The 18,573-nt window shown below is 43.3% G+C and overlaps 1 protein-coding gene across 2 annotated transcripts in view; it reads left to right on the forward strand.

Moving 5' to 3' along the window:
* The window catches only part of ADCK1 (aarF domain containing kinase 1), a 74,236-nt gene that overhangs the window by 3,723 nt on the left and 51,940 nt on the right, over nt 1-18,573 (forward strand). For both annotated transcript variants that reach the window (XM_023927753.2, XM_023927754.2), the window contains exon 3: nt 3,725-3,808. In XM_023927753.2, coding sequence (XP_023783521.1) covers nt 3,725-3,808 — 84 coding nt within the window. The remainder of the gene's footprint in view (nt 1-3,724; nt 3,809-18,573) is intronic.

Genomic DNA, 18,573 nt, shown 5'->3' on the forward strand with positions numbered 1-18,573 from the left:
ATGTGTAAAATGAAAGCTGTATCTGCCTGGCATCACTGATATTTCTCAGAAAACTGGGATTGGAGACTGCTGCCTTCTCCTTGACGATGTTCACTGATGAATCCATGAGCAGCCAGGAACATGGAGAGCAGAGACACTGGAGGGGGTATCAGTCTCCCTGTACCTCACTTGCATTATACATCTGTCACTTCAGGCCACAGTCTCCATCATTTATAGACCCCCAGTGGTAAGCAGCTGTCTATCTGCATTTTCTGTGACTTCTAAGCACTTTGTTAATGAGTTTTACAAGGATTCAGCTCCTGAGGGCAGATGCAATGAGAAACAAGCTCTGTGGGTTGGCTCAGGTGCCATGTGCGTGCAGCATCATAAACTGTTGGGAAGAATGAATGATTGTTTTGAAAGGGTGAAGGCAGAAATACAAACTGTAATCTTTCCTTCTTACTTAACAAGTGCTAAGCTTTGTGCTCTGTCCCTGACAGTAAGGTGGTGCTGCCTGGTGGCAAGGAGCAGCTCTTTCCCTTTTAAAGCACAGGAAATTGAGGCATGGAGAGGGAATGCAGCTTGTTGATGGAGGAAAATCTGTTATTCAGGGTGTTTGGGTTCTCCAGTGTGTCCTTGAGTTCTGCTTGCTTGGCTAGTGTTTCTCAGTCTTTCTTCAGCTACAGTTTTTGTGGTAATCAACTATTTAAGACAAAAATAAGCGAGAAGTTCCAGTGATGAGGCTGTACAGTTGGTCTGTTTTGAGTGATGGTGAGAGATTACCTTCCTGAAGAATAGGAAGTAGGGGAAAGGAAATATTCTTTGCTTTAGCTGGTGGCAAATCACAGACATGTCTGACTTTCATGTTCTCTGCCTTCAGGGAGGTCACAAGTCATTGGCTATAAAGCGCTTCACTGGTCCTGCTCTTAAATGCATTAGAGGGTTCTGCACTCATAGCTGCAAGCAGTGACCCCAAAACCAAGTTACCAGTCTTCTGTAAGGGATGGCAGCATGTGTTTAAATCTGTGTGTATACTTTTAAAAAATAATGTTCTGTCTCTTTCTGAATTCTCTGTTTCCTTTGGTATGTATGACTGCATGTATTTGAGTTGCTTCTGAGAGATTCTTTAGTCTTGCTGCACCAGTGACCTCTGCCTTCCCTGCTCATTGTTGAACAGTCAGAAGTCAGCTCTCATCTGAAGACAGGCAGCCAGAACTGCTGTCACTCTTTAGCCATGGACCAGGTGAAGCCAATAGAGCAGACCTTTACTTCTAAGAAGCTCAGCTTTGGGTTTACTCTTTTTGCAAATTTTTGCAAATGGGAGATAAATCTCTGTAGCAAACAAGTGTTATTGGATATCGGTGTCATCTACATGGACCTAAGTATCTGTCCTTCAATCTAGTCCTGCCCTGGATTTTTATCTGGATGCTTGATTCTGTCATTGAACCATAGCCAGGCAAAAGCAGACTGTAACGAAGAGTCTTCTTAACAGCTTATAAGTTCAACAGCAGCAGTCACGAAACTTTAAGACAAGTTACAGTGGGGCAAACAAAACAAGACAAAAGAGAAGCCTGAAGAAAAGGACACATGAGGATCAAGGAACTTGAAGTACAGCTGTGAGACTCTGGACAGATATAATCTGAGTTTGATAAGAGAGATTTGACTCTGGTTGTATTTTAAGCACATTGATTCAGTAGCTCTTTGCAGACTCCATAAGAAACTTGATGAAGCTCACTAGCAGAAAATTTCTTTTTAATGCTCTGTTTAGGGAACTGGCTCTTATGTATGGGTAGACAGCTATTCAGGGGGAACATTGTACCACAACTTGGTAAGATCTGAGGATAGGTTTAGGAGCAGTGGAAGAGTGTATGTGCAGTGTTGAGTTTTCATTGATACCAAGTAGGACATTTAACACTGAGCAGGATGCAAGCTCAGTGAAAGTAATCTGGCATTTGTAAAGGGATGGATTGGTTGATTTTGTTTATCTTTTTTTAACTCCGAGCTTCAGTCTTACACTGTAACATGAATGACAGCACTAGTCTTGGATGAGAACAAAATCAGTGGCGTGGGCAGCATCACGCTGCAAAGCGTTTCTGTATTCTGTATTTCTAAATTAGAAACCTGGCAGAGCCGTTGTGCATTTGCTGTATTCTTTTGAGAGTATATGAGTTGTTTTCGTTATGTGGAAGGAACATTCTGTGCAGTAGCTAGACACTGGGAGGGATTTGGCAATGTCAGAGTTGCCTATCAGGATCATCATAATATTAATTTAGTGTTTAAGATTATAGTGTAATTAGCAACCGCTTAATTAATTCCCTCTTCCTCTGTAATACAGGCCAATCTGTTAGCTGCTTCTTTTTCAGTTGGAGGTGATAATTACCCTTGTGGACCAGAGATAAAATAAGAACCAACTCAAGCCTTCATGCAAGACTGATTTGAACCTCCCTCCACTTCAAAGTTGTTCTTTGAGGTTGTGAAGATGCTTTGAAACATTTTTCTTCTGAATGGTCTCTGCAGCTGTGCAGCTCCTGAGTTGACCAGGGGCAAGAGAACCTGAAAATCCAGAAAAAAAAATTGATGTGTTCACTTTGCAATTCGGAAAAAAGGAAACATAAGAAACCTAACTTCCACAAGGAGGGAGTGTGTCTGTTTGTTACTGATTCCCATCTTGGTCCACTCTTGGATGAATTTCTGAGCTTTTGACTCTTTCCCTATTTTCAGTTTTGCTGTCTTTGTCTCAAACCAGGTTTGCTCTCCTTGCTTCCCTGGCTTTTTTGATACATTGACTGTACTTTGTGCCTTTCCTGGGCATGGTTATGGTGTATAGTGGGACTGGTATCTGGGGTGCCAGAATGGAATGCTACCCCTTCAGTAGGGGGATTTGAAGAAAACTGACTTTCAGTGGGAGTTATGCAAATGGTTCTTCATGACAAGGATCTTGAAGTTCAAATGGCACATTAGTGGACAGGCTAGTTGTATGTTCCCTTCTCTCCCTCCAAACATGACCTGTAGATTTCTCTCCCATTCACTGATGTTCTGACTGTGGAAAGAGAGGAACTTTAGTGATAGGAATTTTGAAATACCCCAGATCTATTTTCAGAAATCATTAAGGCACTTAAGAATATAATTCCATTGTCCATGGCAATGTCTAACAGGCTTGAGCTGGATCCCATATTCTGGTTTTGTAATTGGATATTTGACCCTTTGGCTCCATAGTTCTTTGTGCAGTTGAACATCCCCAAAAGTATCGCTGCTTGTGCTAATCTGAGTTTGTCTTCAATCACTCTGTTCCCTGCTGAGCCTCTACCCAGAGCAAGCTGGTTAGGCAGTTTGGAGCTATGAAGTGGGATAACTGATGGGACACAAAAAGAGTCTGAATGGCCTCTGTTACTAGCAGCAGACCTTATTGTGGAAGCCCCAGATGGCTGACTGAAGATGGGAGTCTGCTGTGCAAGGTGCTGTACAGAGATTAGGAAAATGCTTTGAGCATCTCAAATAGCAGATAGTATAGGAGTGTCAAGTTTTTGCTTATGTAAAGTGACATATCAATGAGGTCCCTGCACTTCTTTTTATAAGTGTTCATTGAAATTAAAATGTTTTCATTTAATTTATTAATGAGCCTGTTGTTCAGGCTTCACTGTGGAGCCTGAACTTTGAAGTCTAAGATACATGCATTCTCTTTAACAGAAGTCTTACTGTTTTGATAACTGTAGAGCTTGCTCAGCATTTCTGGTTTCATTTGCAGACGGCAGTTATCACCTATGACTACCTGACCTCTCTTCGGAGTGTCCCATATGGATCAGAGGAGTATGAGTTCCTCAAGTCACAGGTAGGTAATAGCTCTCAGCTGCATTCCTCAGAAACTGCAAGACACAGATGTGTTGCTGTAATTCTATCAGCTTAGTAATTCAATATGCTTTCTACCAGATTGTTAACAGCAGTATTAGATAATAGCCCCATATTAGATCAGCATCTTGCAGGACTTGTGTTGCCCAATGAAGAAGGTCCTTTGTCAAAAGTAGCCATATGCATCCATTGCTCACTTAAGTCCAGTAGAGACTCCTTGGTGTATGCATTTGGCTCTGCTGCCCAGACTGGTTGTGTGGCAGTCAGCTGCTGAGGGTGGCCTGGCAGTACTTTCTTATTCTGCATGTTGTTTGGTAATGGCCATAACATAAAGGCCAACTGATTTAAGTAAAAGCAGTGTCTTGGAAAGGAAATAATAGAGATGAATCAGACTTGCAGATCTCCGAGGAAATGAGAATTGTGCAAAGAAGTGTAATCTCATTGCGAAACACACTGTTGTGTTTTGATACCAGTAATTAACAATAATAGCAAAAACGTTTCTAGTAGGAAGGAAGACAAGCACCCCTACTGCTCCTCTCAAGTCTTCTGCTCATCTTTCATTCCAGCCTACAGCCCTATAGTTCACTGAGCTGTGAATGACACACGGTTTTAATTGAGTGTTTGTGATATATGTTAGCCAGAGTTCCTCTGCTATTCCAGTTCAAGGCCTCTTTGGAGTGGGAAGTACAGCTTGTGCCAAATTAGGCCAGTCTGCATAGTGTGTTTGATTGAAGTAAGGTCTTTAGCCTCGTTTTTCTTCTTGGTGCACGTAGGATTTAGGCCACTGGTGTGGTTGGTTATAATGCATGGAGTAGTGCTCTCCAGGGATTCTCAGACTGGAATGACTATAAAGCTGGAAACAGCCTTGAGTAAGGTAGACATCAGTGACATTGGACTCCAGCATGCTTCAGTATTCCTCTGGCAGAAAATCCACATCATCAATATGGTCTTAGTGTATCTGGAATGGTTTGCAGAATGGCTTCCTTGGGCTTGTTCTCATCCTCTGTTGTCTAAAGATGCAAAGCTGTTCTAATGTAGCTCTCCGTCCCAAGTGAGTGGCACTTATGCCCTGGCATAAACTGGAGATAGGTGTGTTGGAGTCTGGAGCTTCACTGTCCATCTGCCCAACATCTCTGCCCTGGACCTTTGAAACCTGGTTTGCAAAAGGGCTGCATGTAGCTTCCTTGAGTGACACCCAAGTTGTGGAGTTATCAGTACTGTGGACAGCTTATCATTTGGCAGAATTTGCAGCAGCTGTTGCAAATTCCTCATCTTTTGCTGTGTATCTGCATGGTTTCATTAACCTCTGTTAAGCGGGTTTTGATGATTTGTCAATCCATGCCCCAGGCAGCCAGAAAGGGCCCTGTTTGCTAGCATTGCACAGAGCTGTGGCCTCCCTGCTTGGCAGCCAGGACTAGCTGCCAGGATTAGTCAGCTCCTGCATGTGGCAGAGCCAGTGGCAAGCACAGCACGCCAGCATGGCCAGCACTAGCCTTCAGGTGCATAAAGAGACATGAGCTTGGAGATAGGAGGGAACCAGCACAGGCATAGCATGAGTTGGTGAAACTCATTGACCAGTGGAGGCCAGTCCTGCTGTTGACAGGTGTTACAGGGTGTAACCACTAAGCCTGGCAGGAACAGCACTTGTGGGTTCTTCAGCAACATCCCTGTAGAGCTTGTGCTATTGAAGCATCAGTTTGGCATGGGAGATACTTTGGATCTGGGCAATTGTACACCAAACTGTTTATCTCAGTGCAGTTTTAAGTGGATGGCAACCAAGTGTTTACCACCTTACAGCTCTTTTTTGTTGTTTTCGTACTAGCTCAGAATGACTTGTAAGAAGTTACCCCATGGGAGCTGGTACTTAAGATTTGTCACTGGATAGGGCCTAGAGGATGTGAATGCCCTGCCCAAATAACTGTTCTGACAATACTTATCCAGATGTTGCTTCTACTAGCTTCTGTCTTGGATAGATCTCTAGTACTCTAAGCCCTTCACTGTACTCTCTCTGTCCAAGCCCTTCACTGTACTCTCTCTGTCCTTCTAATGAGGCCAGCTTAACCTGCTTTTCATATACTGAAAGTTTGCAATTTTCTTTTAAGCATGTGCATGAATTAGCTGCTGATTTCCAGATGCTGTGCCTAGAAGAGAGACTGTGAGGCAGGGTGTATATGTATGTGTGGGTGTGGGTGTGTGAGATTTGGTGACCATGGGACTGCTGATAGTGCCAAAAGGTCTGAATCCAGTTTTTGTGCCTCTGTCTCCAGTACTAGGGTGCAGGTGCATATATGCCTGTGATGTGCTTGCAGCTGGGAGTGGAAAAACTCTTTTTCCCCTGGATCTCCTCTTGGTACTCAGCATACTGGTGATGCTACTCCAGTGCAAATAATGCTTAACTTGTTCTCCATGAATTCCCAGTGAGACATTAAACTGGGGTCTCTAAATTACCCATGGCCTTGCATGAGAGATGGGAAGGTTCAGTGGCAGCACCAGTCCCTGAGCCTACTGGGGCCAAACAGGGACATAGTCATTAGGAAACAAATGCAAAGCAGATTAAGAAGGAAATGGGTTCCCCAGGGACTTTTAGCCAGGTTCCTGCTTAGCTCCAAGGAATTATCTTCAATTTTACTATATATTTCTGTCCCTTATGAACCACTTTTGATGCTAATACTCTAAGCCCCTCCGTTCCTCAGTTCCCAGCACTTTTTTATGGCCAGCAGATGGGAAGTGTTTTACTACTTTCCTTTAGGTGGCAAGCAGTAGATGGGAATTCACTGTGTGTCCTGAGGTTAGTTTGCCTCTCCCTGGATCTCCTGTCAACTAGGAGATATGAAACCCACTTGCCAGATGGCACACATCACTGTCCCTCAGCAACAGCTATTTTTCATTCCTGCCCCTGCCTGAGGCAGAGATGAACCTGCTTATGTGCTCGGGCTTTATGTCCTTCCCAGTGGTTGCTTCATTTCACCATGGATGGCTCAACCGCATTGAAAACTCAATCTTTCTCCTAAATTAGGGGTCCTTTCCTGGTGTGTGGGTCTTTTTCCTGCATATGATGGTACTGCCAGTGTACTGATGTCAAGGGCAGTGGTAGCCATGGCTCCAAGACATCGTATATCTGAAGGTCTAGTGTCAGGAGCATTAGGGGAGGTATGACCTTTCTTCAGTTCATGTCTGTTTCATTAAATGATTCTGGACGTCTTTGCACATGTAAGCTTGGGCATTTATTTTCTATTCCTACTGGCACTGGACCAGAGGAGGAAGGAGGGCAGCCTGCTCAGTGCCATTTCCTTACCTGTTGTTTTCTCAACAAAACATTTTATTCTGTAGAAGGCTGCATTTCTCTGACATTCTTCTGCCTCAGTGAATGTTGGCCCTTTGCAATGTATGTCTCCTCAGTACCAAGTCAGCTTACCATGTGACATTTCCAGAGAGGTGTTCCTCTCAGTGTAGGATCTGGATGTCTTGGCTGACACTCCTTCATTGCTGGCATCAATTTCTGTTTTTCCTGCTGTCAATCAGGAGGTGTGTCACAGCATGCAGTTTGTTTAAGGGCTAGTATCAATGGAATTCTGGGTTGTCAGTGTAGCAGTTGCAATGGGTCAATTGTCTTGCAGATTTTGGCACAAGTGGTCACAGTTGAAAATCTTGAGCAGAACATCTTTTTGTTTTCCTCTGTCGGACAAAAGGTTACTGCTTCGAGGGTTGTATGTTTTTTTTGTAATGAAGAGGAGACAGCAAGAAAAAAAAGGATCTGTGAGCAAGGTATCTCAGAAGACAGTGGAAATCCATTCTTGAATTAACTTCATTGGCTACAAAATTGCTTTGTCAGGGACAAGCCATTTGGAGAGATTAGTTAAAAGTCCTCATTTTTAGAGCAGAATGAGGATGTTCTCCTCATTCAAACTTACGGTTATTGGGCTGTCAGTGCCTGGGAAATATTTGGAAAGTGTAACCTTGTGCCATCATTATGCAGAATACAATTTCTTGCTCCTTGGACGTTCTTCCTGGCTTCGCTATGTTTACTTCTCACAGTGGAGTAGGTATTTTCAAATTGAGTTTTGTCTCACAGTGAAGTGGCACAGTTGAAGGATCTTGGAAAGAAGAGAAATGAATGTATGTGTGTGTGTGTTTTCAAAAATAATCTACAGTTTCTGGGTAGTTCAGACCAATGAAAAAGCCTGTGTCTTTGAACTTCCCTTGTGATTCAGTGACACTTGTGTGCCTTAAATATTAAGTGATGTCCTAAAATAGTTTCTTCCTGATGGAAGTGGACTGCATCTGCAGAGACAAGTCTTCAGGAACTCTCCATGGTATTCCTTCAAAAAAGCAACTGTGAATGGGGATTTTGGGCTGTTCTCCACCACAGCCAGTGTACACAGTGGTGGGTCTACTTGTACTTCAGCCTCTGGTGAACTGAGAAAAATGAACTTTCCTATGAGACACAAAATAGCCATTAGATGGCAGTGACTTTCTGTCACCAAACTTAATGGGAACCAGTAATAGAGAGGTGAAGAGCTTCAGAGCCATCCGCAGTCCCTGAGCTGCTCATGTTTGGTTGCCCTATTATGTGCTCCCTGGGATATCTCTTCATCTAAAAGGCATGGTCAACACTAATGCAATCTAAAAAAGCTACTCTCAGGGCCAGCTGGTGGCTTGATGACTCTACATTTGAGCGCTGCTGTCTAGCAAACTTCCTGCCAACACATAAAGAGTGAAAGCTTTGCACTGAAAACATAACAAGCTGTAAAATAAATCTTATAATTATAAGACACTTCCTTTTCCTCCTTGTGCTTTCTGGAGTGGTGTCAGCTGAATGCTCTGGCCATAGCATCTCTAGGTTTTAATTTTGTGGCATTAAAAAGGTCCATTTTTTGTGGGATCTGTGCCTATGAAACTAGATGTTCTTCAGTCATCTGCAGTGATTTATTTAGAAAAATGGCCCATCTACTGTGACATTTTTGAAGAAGGAAGAAGGAGAAAAGTGAAGGTAAGGAGGCAGTGCCTCATCTATTGGATGCTTTTTCCTGGCTGTGCAGGCTTGTCCGTGAAGCGCTTTGCTCCAGGAGCATAAGTGTGAATTGTGCACTCGGCTTGCCCGAGCCGTCTCTTCAGCCTCCCAGTAGGAGTGGCACAGTATGCCTCGGGAGCATTTAGCTGTGTCTCCTCCAGGTGGGGCTATCCCTTTTCATTTGAATCCCTGAGGACGTCATCACATTGCTTCCCTAGAGCTGTTGAAGAGGTACATAGTAGCCAGAGTACTATCTGAAGAACATCTCTGGTAGAGTGGGGAAACCATCAGGAAGCTCTGGGAGGATGGAGGCTGCAAGGAACTTGCATCATAAGAAACATAAAAAGAACAAATGAGAAGTGGAGAAATAGGTTTTATATAGTGTTTGACTATGCCTTGGGTCCCAGTGTGACATGAACACTCAGCAGTGCAAAGTCAAGAGATTAGGCAAGAGATGGTATGTTCTCTGAAAAGCTCATGGTCATGGTTGATTTGCCTAGATTTTCACCCTAGATGTGAGTGATGCAAATACATGCAAACATGTGATTTCTCAGAGGCTGAAGGTCTGTGTAAAGAGGGAAGAAGACAAAAAGCAGAAATTACTTAGGGTGCCACTGTAAGTGACTTAATGCTGATCCCATTGACATTGGATCAGGCGCTGATTAGGGTTGTTTTCTTAATGAAGGACTGTGTCACCTTGAACTACTGACCAATTTGTATGGTTCACAGAACACAGAAACAGTATTCTGAGTTGGAAGGGACCCACAAGGATCATTGAGTCAACTTTTAAAGGAATGGCCCATATGGTTGTTGGAGGCGACCTCTAAAATCCGTAGAGCTGACAGATAGCCAGTACTTAATCCATTCTAAGAACAGGAAGACAGCTAGCTTGAGAGGAAAAATAATCTTATCTGAGGCTAGGAAAAATAGATACCTAAAAGTTTCATTTTGGGATAGAGACATATACTTGCAACATCAAAGTGGACTTCTGAAATGTTTTGTTTGCACTTTGAGTCCTCAGCAAGACCCATATTGTGGATTCTGTTCTCTTTTCTAAAGTTCTTGTAGTTAGCTTGCAGTGAAACTATCTTGAAATACTCCAAATTAGGAGTACAAATTAGATGTAAAACCAGGGGTGAAGAGAATAGCAGAGGCATGCAGAGGCTATTTCATGTATCAGTCCAGGTTGGAATTTCAGAGCGGGACTAAATATTGTAGATTTGCTCTGCTAAAGCAGTGACCTTATCACATTCTCCCTGAAGTGGATCTGATAAAAGAGTGTGCTGGAGGGCAGCTCACAAGTACCTTACCTGTCAAGCAAGTGTCTTCATTTAGCCAGTTAAAGTCGGTGGTGAGGGAATTGTTGTGGTGGGTGGTGTCTTGCAAACCCTCCTCTGGACTTGTTCGCAATGTGGGAGGCATCTTAGTGGGTTCCAGGCAAATCCTTTTGACATATGTGGGGGCTACGCTGTTTGCATACTTGAGGGAAAGGTGTCTCTGAAAGGAACTGCTGTATTCTTCCATCTGGTGTTCCAGTGCCAGGCAGGACTCTGTCAGGCCTGGGGAAGCCCCGTGGACTAGGAAAAAGGGAAGCTGTTTCTCTTGAACTAGAGTAGTTGATGATTTAGTTCTAGGAATAAACCAAAAAGTATCATTCAGTGTCAGGTTTTAAAGCTATCCCTTGCTTTATTTACTAGTGTTCAGGTGCCCTGCCTAGAAATGTGAATTTTTGGACATCAGGGCAGGTAGACACGTGTCAGTTTGTTCAGGGAGGAGTCCTTATAGTAAAGTAGCCATTTTCTGAACAGAGTCAAAGGTTCAAAGGTTTATTTGGAAGAGTTAATCCAAGATGGTAATCATATTCACTGCTACACTAGTTAAACTTACTTTTAGTCCTGTGGGACTGGCTTGGGGTGTCTTTATTTTTGTTGGGTTGTTTACTTGTATCTTTTTTGGTTTGAGAGTTCTGTCTCAGTGGTTGCAAGTTCTGCTGATGGTGCACCATTCAGAGCAGCTTGCTGCTCCTTCCTCTGCAGTAGCATCATTTTGGCAGGTCTGACACCAGTAACAACTTGTTTTTGTCAGTGTACTGAGCCGATGTGACATGGAAGAGGGTCACAGCCAGCAGATAAACAGGGGTCATCTTTATAAAGCCTCCACTCTGTTCTGAGATCCACTTTAACAAAGAATTTACATGTGAGCTTGCACATATATGAACCTGCCCAATATTTTATGAAATGCTTTCTGCCAAGCCTGAATCCATTTACTATGTTGCTAGTTTTGCTGAATTTAGAAGTAATTTCACTGAAAAGGTCACTAGCAGAATTGCTTTTCAAAAAAAAAAACAACCCATCTCTTAAAATGTCTTTACTGCCTGTGCAGTCTTTGTTTGAAAATGTACTCATTTTGAGTTGCCTGTGAACTCTGTAGCTGTGCAGCCTGTTTGTTATTGTAGGGCTTTTCTGAACACAAGTTGTTTTTTACAGAACTGCTGAAGGGCAGCAGGCTTTGTTTATCATAGGACTGTTGTGTGAAGAGAAGTAGGGAGGAAGATAAGCTTTTCTCCCTCTGGCCCTTTCCTTTGCATTCGCAGTCAGGCAGCACAGCCGGGCATTTCCAGAGCTCAGCAGGAGCTGTTTCGTCTCTGCAATGCCCTGGTATCACCTGTTCTGTCTCTCTTCCTCTCCAGGACAACATCCCTGCCTCTATTTCTTGCAATAAACTAAAGTTCTGCTGTGTCATTCTGAACTGTGAGTTATTCTGTGCCAACATGCAGAATGGTGATCCTTGACTGGGGAATGTTAAATTAGAATGATGGCTCCTGAGTGATGGGGATTGAGAAACAGTAAGGCTGTTAGCTGGAACTGCACCTTCTTCACTCTGAGCTGATGCTTGTTCAGGATTGTGTGCTTGAAGACAAGAGGTGACTGCAATCTGATGCATGTGGGGGGCTCCCAAGAGCAGTACCAGCTCCTCCTGCCCTGACTGGCGGGGTTGTATCCTCTGCAACTTTCCTTGACTTCCACTCTTCCCAAAGCGGACTGAATCTGTACCAGAAGTGAGGGTGATGTTTGATTCTTTTAAACCTATGTTTTGATTTTAGGGTAGCAAGTGTTTGGTAATGTGGTTAGGTACTGAGCAAAATGCACGTAGAAGCAGCTTCGTGCATGCATCTCTTCTGGTGTATCCCCATCTGAATGCATGCAGCTTCTTACACTGGCCCTACACAGCTGAGCTTTCTGTTCACTTCCAGTGCCATCCTGTACCAGGCCTGATTTGGCTTCCTGCCTGCTCCAGCTCTGCCCTTACCTCTGCCCACTGATGCCCCAGCCCTGGTTGCCACCTCTCTGGCCTCTGCCCTGCTGGGCAGATTGGATATAGGCTTGCCCTACCTGGCCTTGCATTCCTTGGTAACTCATTTGGGAAAGATTTACCACAGTCCTGATTTTCTGAGAACTGGGACTCAAGTGCTGGGAGGACATATTGCTGAACACAGGCAGGACAGCTCTCCCAGGCTGTTGCTTTGCACACTTGTGTCAATGGCAGTCAAACAAGCAGGTTTCCCCTTCCCAGTTCCTCTCTGGAGTAGGATTCCCAGCTTTGGCAGAACATGGTCCTCATCTGAGAAGATGAGCTCCACAGTGTGTGTGCCTTAGTCTCATTCCTGTAAATCTCACTCCAGAGATGGCCAGATGTCAGGTTCCACAATATGCTGAAATCCAATGAGCTCACTGCCCGAGGAACTCTTCTGTTTACAAATAGCCTAGAAACCCACTCTATTTCCTGTTGGTATGGATGAAGTGAAGCAACTAATGCAGACATGTGTATTTTATTTAAAGGATACTAAATTTAAATAAAGTAACAATAAAGAGGTCAAGCTCTGTCCTTTTGCAAAATCTTTGAAATGATGGGATGTGTATGTAGCTAATATAGGAAAGTTCCTTTAAATAGTGTTCACTGTTTATAATTGTTGGACATATGTGTAGTAAATTAAAGAAGCAATGTATTGGTGAGACCATTTACCCACAGGACACCCATCCCAGTGACAGAAGCCTCACCTTTCACCTGCATTGCTCAACAAATTTCTTCTCAAGAGGGGAAATGAATTCTCAATAACAACATGCCTGGTAATTACCCGCACTGTAATTCTGATGTGCAGTGCTGTCACCCACCATCAGGTGGGAGTGGAAAAGGCACTGCATTTTGTTGATGGTTGAACATTTGTTTTCCTCATCATTTTGACACCAGAGGTAATTGCCATTCCTGAAATATTCTCTCGCTACCATTACAAAGCAACTGTTAGGGACAAACTAATTATGAAGAATCTCGTTATGACAGATTAATAGGCCAACAGAGGGGATTTCTTTTTTTTTACTTTCAGGCAACTGAGTAGTAAAATCTAACAGCTCCCGTATAAGTGCTAGAAACACATGCTTCTCTGTAAGCCAACAGATTTTTTCTTAGAGATGGGAGATTTGAAAAACTTGAACTAGCATATAGAATGGGTTTCCAAGCTTCCTTTTACTGAGCTTTCAGTTTCCCAACATTATGTGCCAAAATGATCTAGGGTGGGGCCATTGCCATATGGAGGAGAGGTCTTCATGGCTGGTATTGGATCAGTGTCTTCTATCTGGGTCATGGTTGAGCAGCATCATGAAGGCTTGAAGTGAAGAATGCTGGACTTGTGGATTTTATGGATTTTAGAACAGGACACAGTCTTTTATTATCTTTTATTATCTGGACTTCTTTATTGCCACTAAGGGTTTTCTGTGTCAGGGAGGCCAAACTAATGTGCTGGTTGAGTTCCAAGTGGTCAGTCTTCTTGTGTCCCCCTGGAAGTTGCAGAATACCTGCTCCAAATTATTCTTATGGTATGCTATCTGGGAGCTGTTATGATGTGGCCCAAACATGTCTGCTTTCCTGTAGTAGAGGGAATTGAGGCACCTTGCTTCCCCATGACTGAACCATTCTGTCAATTCTCAGAGGAGGAGGACTTTGAAATACCTATATTTCTCACTGTTGACACAATGTATGCCTAGTTTGGACAGCAATCCATTTAGACTTGGTAATTGTGCTTTCAAAGAGGCAGTTAGGTATGTATCTTGTGGCTGAGTGGCTACTGTGGGGTGCTAGTGAATGCCAGGGGCTGATGAGCAAACCATTAAGAGGGAGCCAAGTATACACTTCAAAATAGAAATAATATAGAGTTAAAGAAGCTCCTGGATGAAGTCTGTTCATGTTCTCAGCTTTGCCTCGATGTTTCCCTCAAGTTGTCAGGCAACTACAGATCAAAGGATCTCTGTAGCTGGGATTGAGTCCCCTCTTACCATCTCCAGCTAGGTGTTTCTCCTAGCAGCACTCTGTCCAGGAAAGGAGAAAATCTTCCGAGGTGATCAATGCACAGCCCCCATTCATGCCATGGTCTCCTTAATGAGAGAACAGGGAAGCTCTGTTATTTCCCGAGACTGAATCAAGACTGTGTTTATGTCATTTTCCATCTTCTCCTGCCTGCTGACTTCAACTCCCAGTTTCAGTGTAACTTCATTCTTCATGGGATCTCTGTGTGGAGTATATAAATGCTTTAATATTAAATATTTGAAGCTAGGAGTCATAGATAGTATTAGCTTTGGATTACTAGCATGTGCTTTAATTTCTTTGCTTCATGTCCATCTTGTGTTGTGCAGATTCTTTAACGTCTTTTTTTTTTTGCCATGCAAATATTGTCTTTGGGAACAATCACAGTGATTGCACTTGGCCAGCAAGATCTGATTTTTTGGAGGATCTCTATCAGTATTATTGTTCTATTAGGTTTTGCATCAACACCTTTTGTCTTGAGTTTACTATTTATGCCTTCTAGCCAAGGTTAGAAATTGGCTGTCTTTGACTAGCCTGTTGATGGAGAAATGTTGAATATGTAGTTTTAGATAAAGATGATCTCAGTTTTATTCCCTTCACAACCTTCACTGAGCCACAGCCAAGTGCAGGGGAGGAATGTACAATATTGTTTGTTTTGATACTAACCGCAATAAAGGCAGTTGTCTCTGGTGCTGCTTCCTTCTGCTTTCTGTGGGAGCAAAAGTAATCTACTCTGGCTAACATGTGGCCTCACCTGGGCTCTCCTTTTGTTCATCTCAGTTTAGTGCCATGTCAGGTATTCATGTTTTACTTAATTAAATTACTATCTCATGCTATTTTGAAGTGGCACTCTCATAGTCAATATAGGTTCTCTCTCTTCCTTGTGTTCCTAGCAGCCATAAGGATTCAGCAGACCAAATGCTATCTTCACTGGCACGCACATAAGCCAGTTTTGTCCAAATTCTCCTTCCACTGACACCTGCAGAAACCTATTGTTTTCAGAGAGAAAACAGTGGCTGCAAAGGAGTGGCTGCAAGAAAGTATTGGACTTTCTAATTGCAGTTTAACGAGTCTATTGTGTATGAATCATAAGTGACACCAGCTCAGTCTCCCATACTGGTGACATTGATGGGATGCTAATAGACACCAGCTGTCTTCCTTGGTGTGGAGCTGTGTGGTGTCAACTAGATGAAAAAGCTGGAGTTATTGATACTTTTTTTTTTTTTTTTTTTTTCACTGTAGTCAGCAACTCTGATGGATACCCAAAGGGAACAGACCTGCTGACTAACAAAGATACATTCCTTGTGGTTATTTTCTTTTTTAACGTGGGCACTTTTTTGAACATAGAACTGCACTTTGCCATTGGTGATGACTTACTGGCACTGCAGCCACTTTCTCTGTTGGATGTGGTGTTATGACAGTCACTGCAGTTTTTTGGAATTGACAGCATAATCCCATGGTTATTATCTTTCTTGACTTCCTCGTCAATCCAATTTAATCACTTGTAGGTATTTCATGTGTTACTGTCTCTTTCTTCCTCAGGCATCCAGTTCCTGTGGGAAGAGGTCTGTACTTTAAAGGTCAGAGCTTCTCAGATTAAAGATGGGGGAAGGAATCTGCCTCTGTCAGTTTGGTAAGGGACTGTATTCTCTTTAGAGACACTGCAATAAAAACTCTTTTTTCTGGGGTCTGTCACCAAGGTGAATGCTGGTGTGTGTCTGAATGGCTGTAAGAGAGGGAGCCGGCTTGCTCTGCTCCTCTGGCTGTTGGAGTGACCTGCCAGGAGAGAAGTTACATATGTACAAGGGGGAGAAGCTGCTGTTGCACAATTTAATCACTTGACGTTGACTCAGACAGATCCTGACTGGAGGTCAGCTGTGACGTGCAGCTGGTAGGGTGGGATTTGACTGTTGGGAAGAGAAAAATGCCAGCCCAGATTCTTTAGCATTGACAAAGTGGATGTGATGATTTCTTCCCTCCAGCTGCAGCAGCTGCCTCTGTGCTTCCTACTTTTCTGCACACCCACAGTAGGCGAGCAGACTGTGAAGCTACTGTCTCAGCTGAGCTAGATGAGACGTAGTTGAGCTTTCTCGATGGTGCTTGGGCCATCCATCCTCATAAAACTTACATTTCAGTGTGCCTTTCAGTCTTTCAGTCTGTTTTCTGCGTGTTGCAGCTTCCTGTGGAGTTCATGGTTTTTCCAGTTCTATTTTATTGCAGGATGGAGTGTAGGAACTCAGGGAAGAGGCTGTCAGATCTCCATCTTCCTTCTTGCTGCTAGGATTCTTCACTTAGCTTTGAAAGTGTAGCCAAATCCATGTGAGCTTCAGTGACAGCTAATTGCTATTGTGGCCTTCCTTGTTTGAGCTCTTCCCCTCACCGTCCCTATGGCCCAAGACCAGCCCTCACTTCCCATGCTACTGCCTTTCCACGGGGTTCTTAACTGGAAATAGCTGTCTGGGGAATATTCTCCCTTCAGGTAATTTTTACTGCACAGCATCATCTCTTGCTATTCTGTCAATAGTACGTGATTTCTGCAGGGTATGTCAGCAGCTCCTGTTTAGGAAATACTTCTGAGTGTAATACATATCTTCACTGATACTATTGCTTACAGTAACTAAAAACAGCAAATGAAACAAGACTTCATAGGACTGATGGGAAGGTGTGAGAGCCTCCCACACAGCTAAACACAATGCTAAATTAGATGGTGTCTTTACAGCACTCAGCTTGTTTTCACTGGCATCCTACGTGGTTTGATCCAAGCTGAAGGGAATTAATTTTGTTAGCCAGATTTTGAGTGGTGCTGTGTCAAATTTATTATCATTTCACCTGCCTCTGTGGAGCTGCAGGCTCTGTGATCAATGGATCAAGACATGTGCCTCATTTCATTGTGGCTTCTGTGAATGTCTCCGTTCCTTCTGCAGACATGCTGTTGAATTACTTTCTATCCTCCTTGTGTTCTCTGCAATGAAGCACAGGACAGATCTATTTGTATATTAGCTATCAGGACAACAAGGCACTGAATGCACTTTTATGAACTTTGCTGTCGTTGCAAGTACTATATTTTTGTGTAGACATGGGTCTGATCCTTCTGTCATGGGCAAATCTGATCTGATCTTATCCTCATGTGTAAGTAACCATTGATGGTAATGTATGTGCCCCACAGAAGAGCCTGTGTGGAGGACCTTCACAGGGTAAAACAGCCTCAAGAGCAGAATCTTGTTCACTGGAGGTAAAGTCTGTGTGTAGGGATCTCATCTTGACTCTCAGATTCCTGCCATAGGCACAGAAGTTCTACAGCCCAATTACTTTAGCATGTTATTTTCCCTTTGTCTCTGACCAGCCCTTCCCTGTGCTTCTTGTTTTCCTGGCTCAGGAGACTTACACAGAACAGTGCATTATATCACAGAGGTGTCTAGAGGGGAAACAGCTGCTCTCTTCTGATTTTTATCCTGAACTGCCCCACAGATAACTAATTGCAGCTCAGTTGCTTCTATTAGCTATTTACCTAAAATTGAGCTGGCTAATGAAAATGTTTCTAATTAATACGAGGCAGATTAAAACTCATTACAGCAAGGTCGTCAGTAATGAGAGATAATCAGACCACAAATGACCGAGCTTGGAGTAAAATGAAGATGGAACACAAGCAAGCAATTGGCGCTGGTTGTGCATGCACCAGCCAGCAAGGGCAGGGTTCAGCAAGGTCACTACTGGTGCTCTGCTCTGCAGTTGAGAAACACTGCTTCCTACTCTGCAGAGCAGCTTGCAAGTGACTGGTCAAAGGGGTGGATCTCAGCCTAGTGTAAAAATGTTTTCTGAACGAAGTGGCATCTCACACTAGTGGTTTGTTGCTAGGCCAGCCTTCAATCACCTATATAAACCAACTTGTGAATAGGGCTTTTAGCAGGAAGACTTGGGAGTATGTGTGGCACTGGTGGGATGTCAACACTTGTGTGCACTTGTTTGTGGAAATTCAGAGTCCTGATGTTTGAGGGGTGTGAGCTTGCATATCTGTTCAGTTTAAAATGTGTTTGCCTAGGTTTGGGAGAGTCTGTTGTGATCTCCAGGGAAGTTTTGCTTGAATTATAAAATGTATTTGCTTTAATTTCAGCTACCTGTAGGACTACTGAAACAAAGCCACAGCACCAACACCAGATTTCAGCTGTCTGTAGGCCTACTGTCTATATTCCATTAGTACTGAGTTTACTGGCCATCCCACTAGTTGTGTTACTCCTTGTTTCTGTGTTTATGAAATTGAGAAGCTAAGAAGTTGTCACTTTATTCAAGGGGATCCTCTCCATCCTTAATCCTTTCCAAACTATAAAGCTCTCTTTCTCACTTTGTTTCTGTCCCACTGGCAACCAACTGTTGTGCCAGAATTT

This window comes from Cyanistes caeruleus, chromosome 6 (assembly GCF_971803275.1).
Source record: "Cyanistes caeruleus chromosome 6, bCyaCae1.hap1.1, whole genome shotgun sequence".
Classification (NCBI taxonomy): Eukaryota; Metazoa; Chordata; class Aves; order Passeriformes; family Paridae; genus Cyanistes; species Cyanistes caeruleus.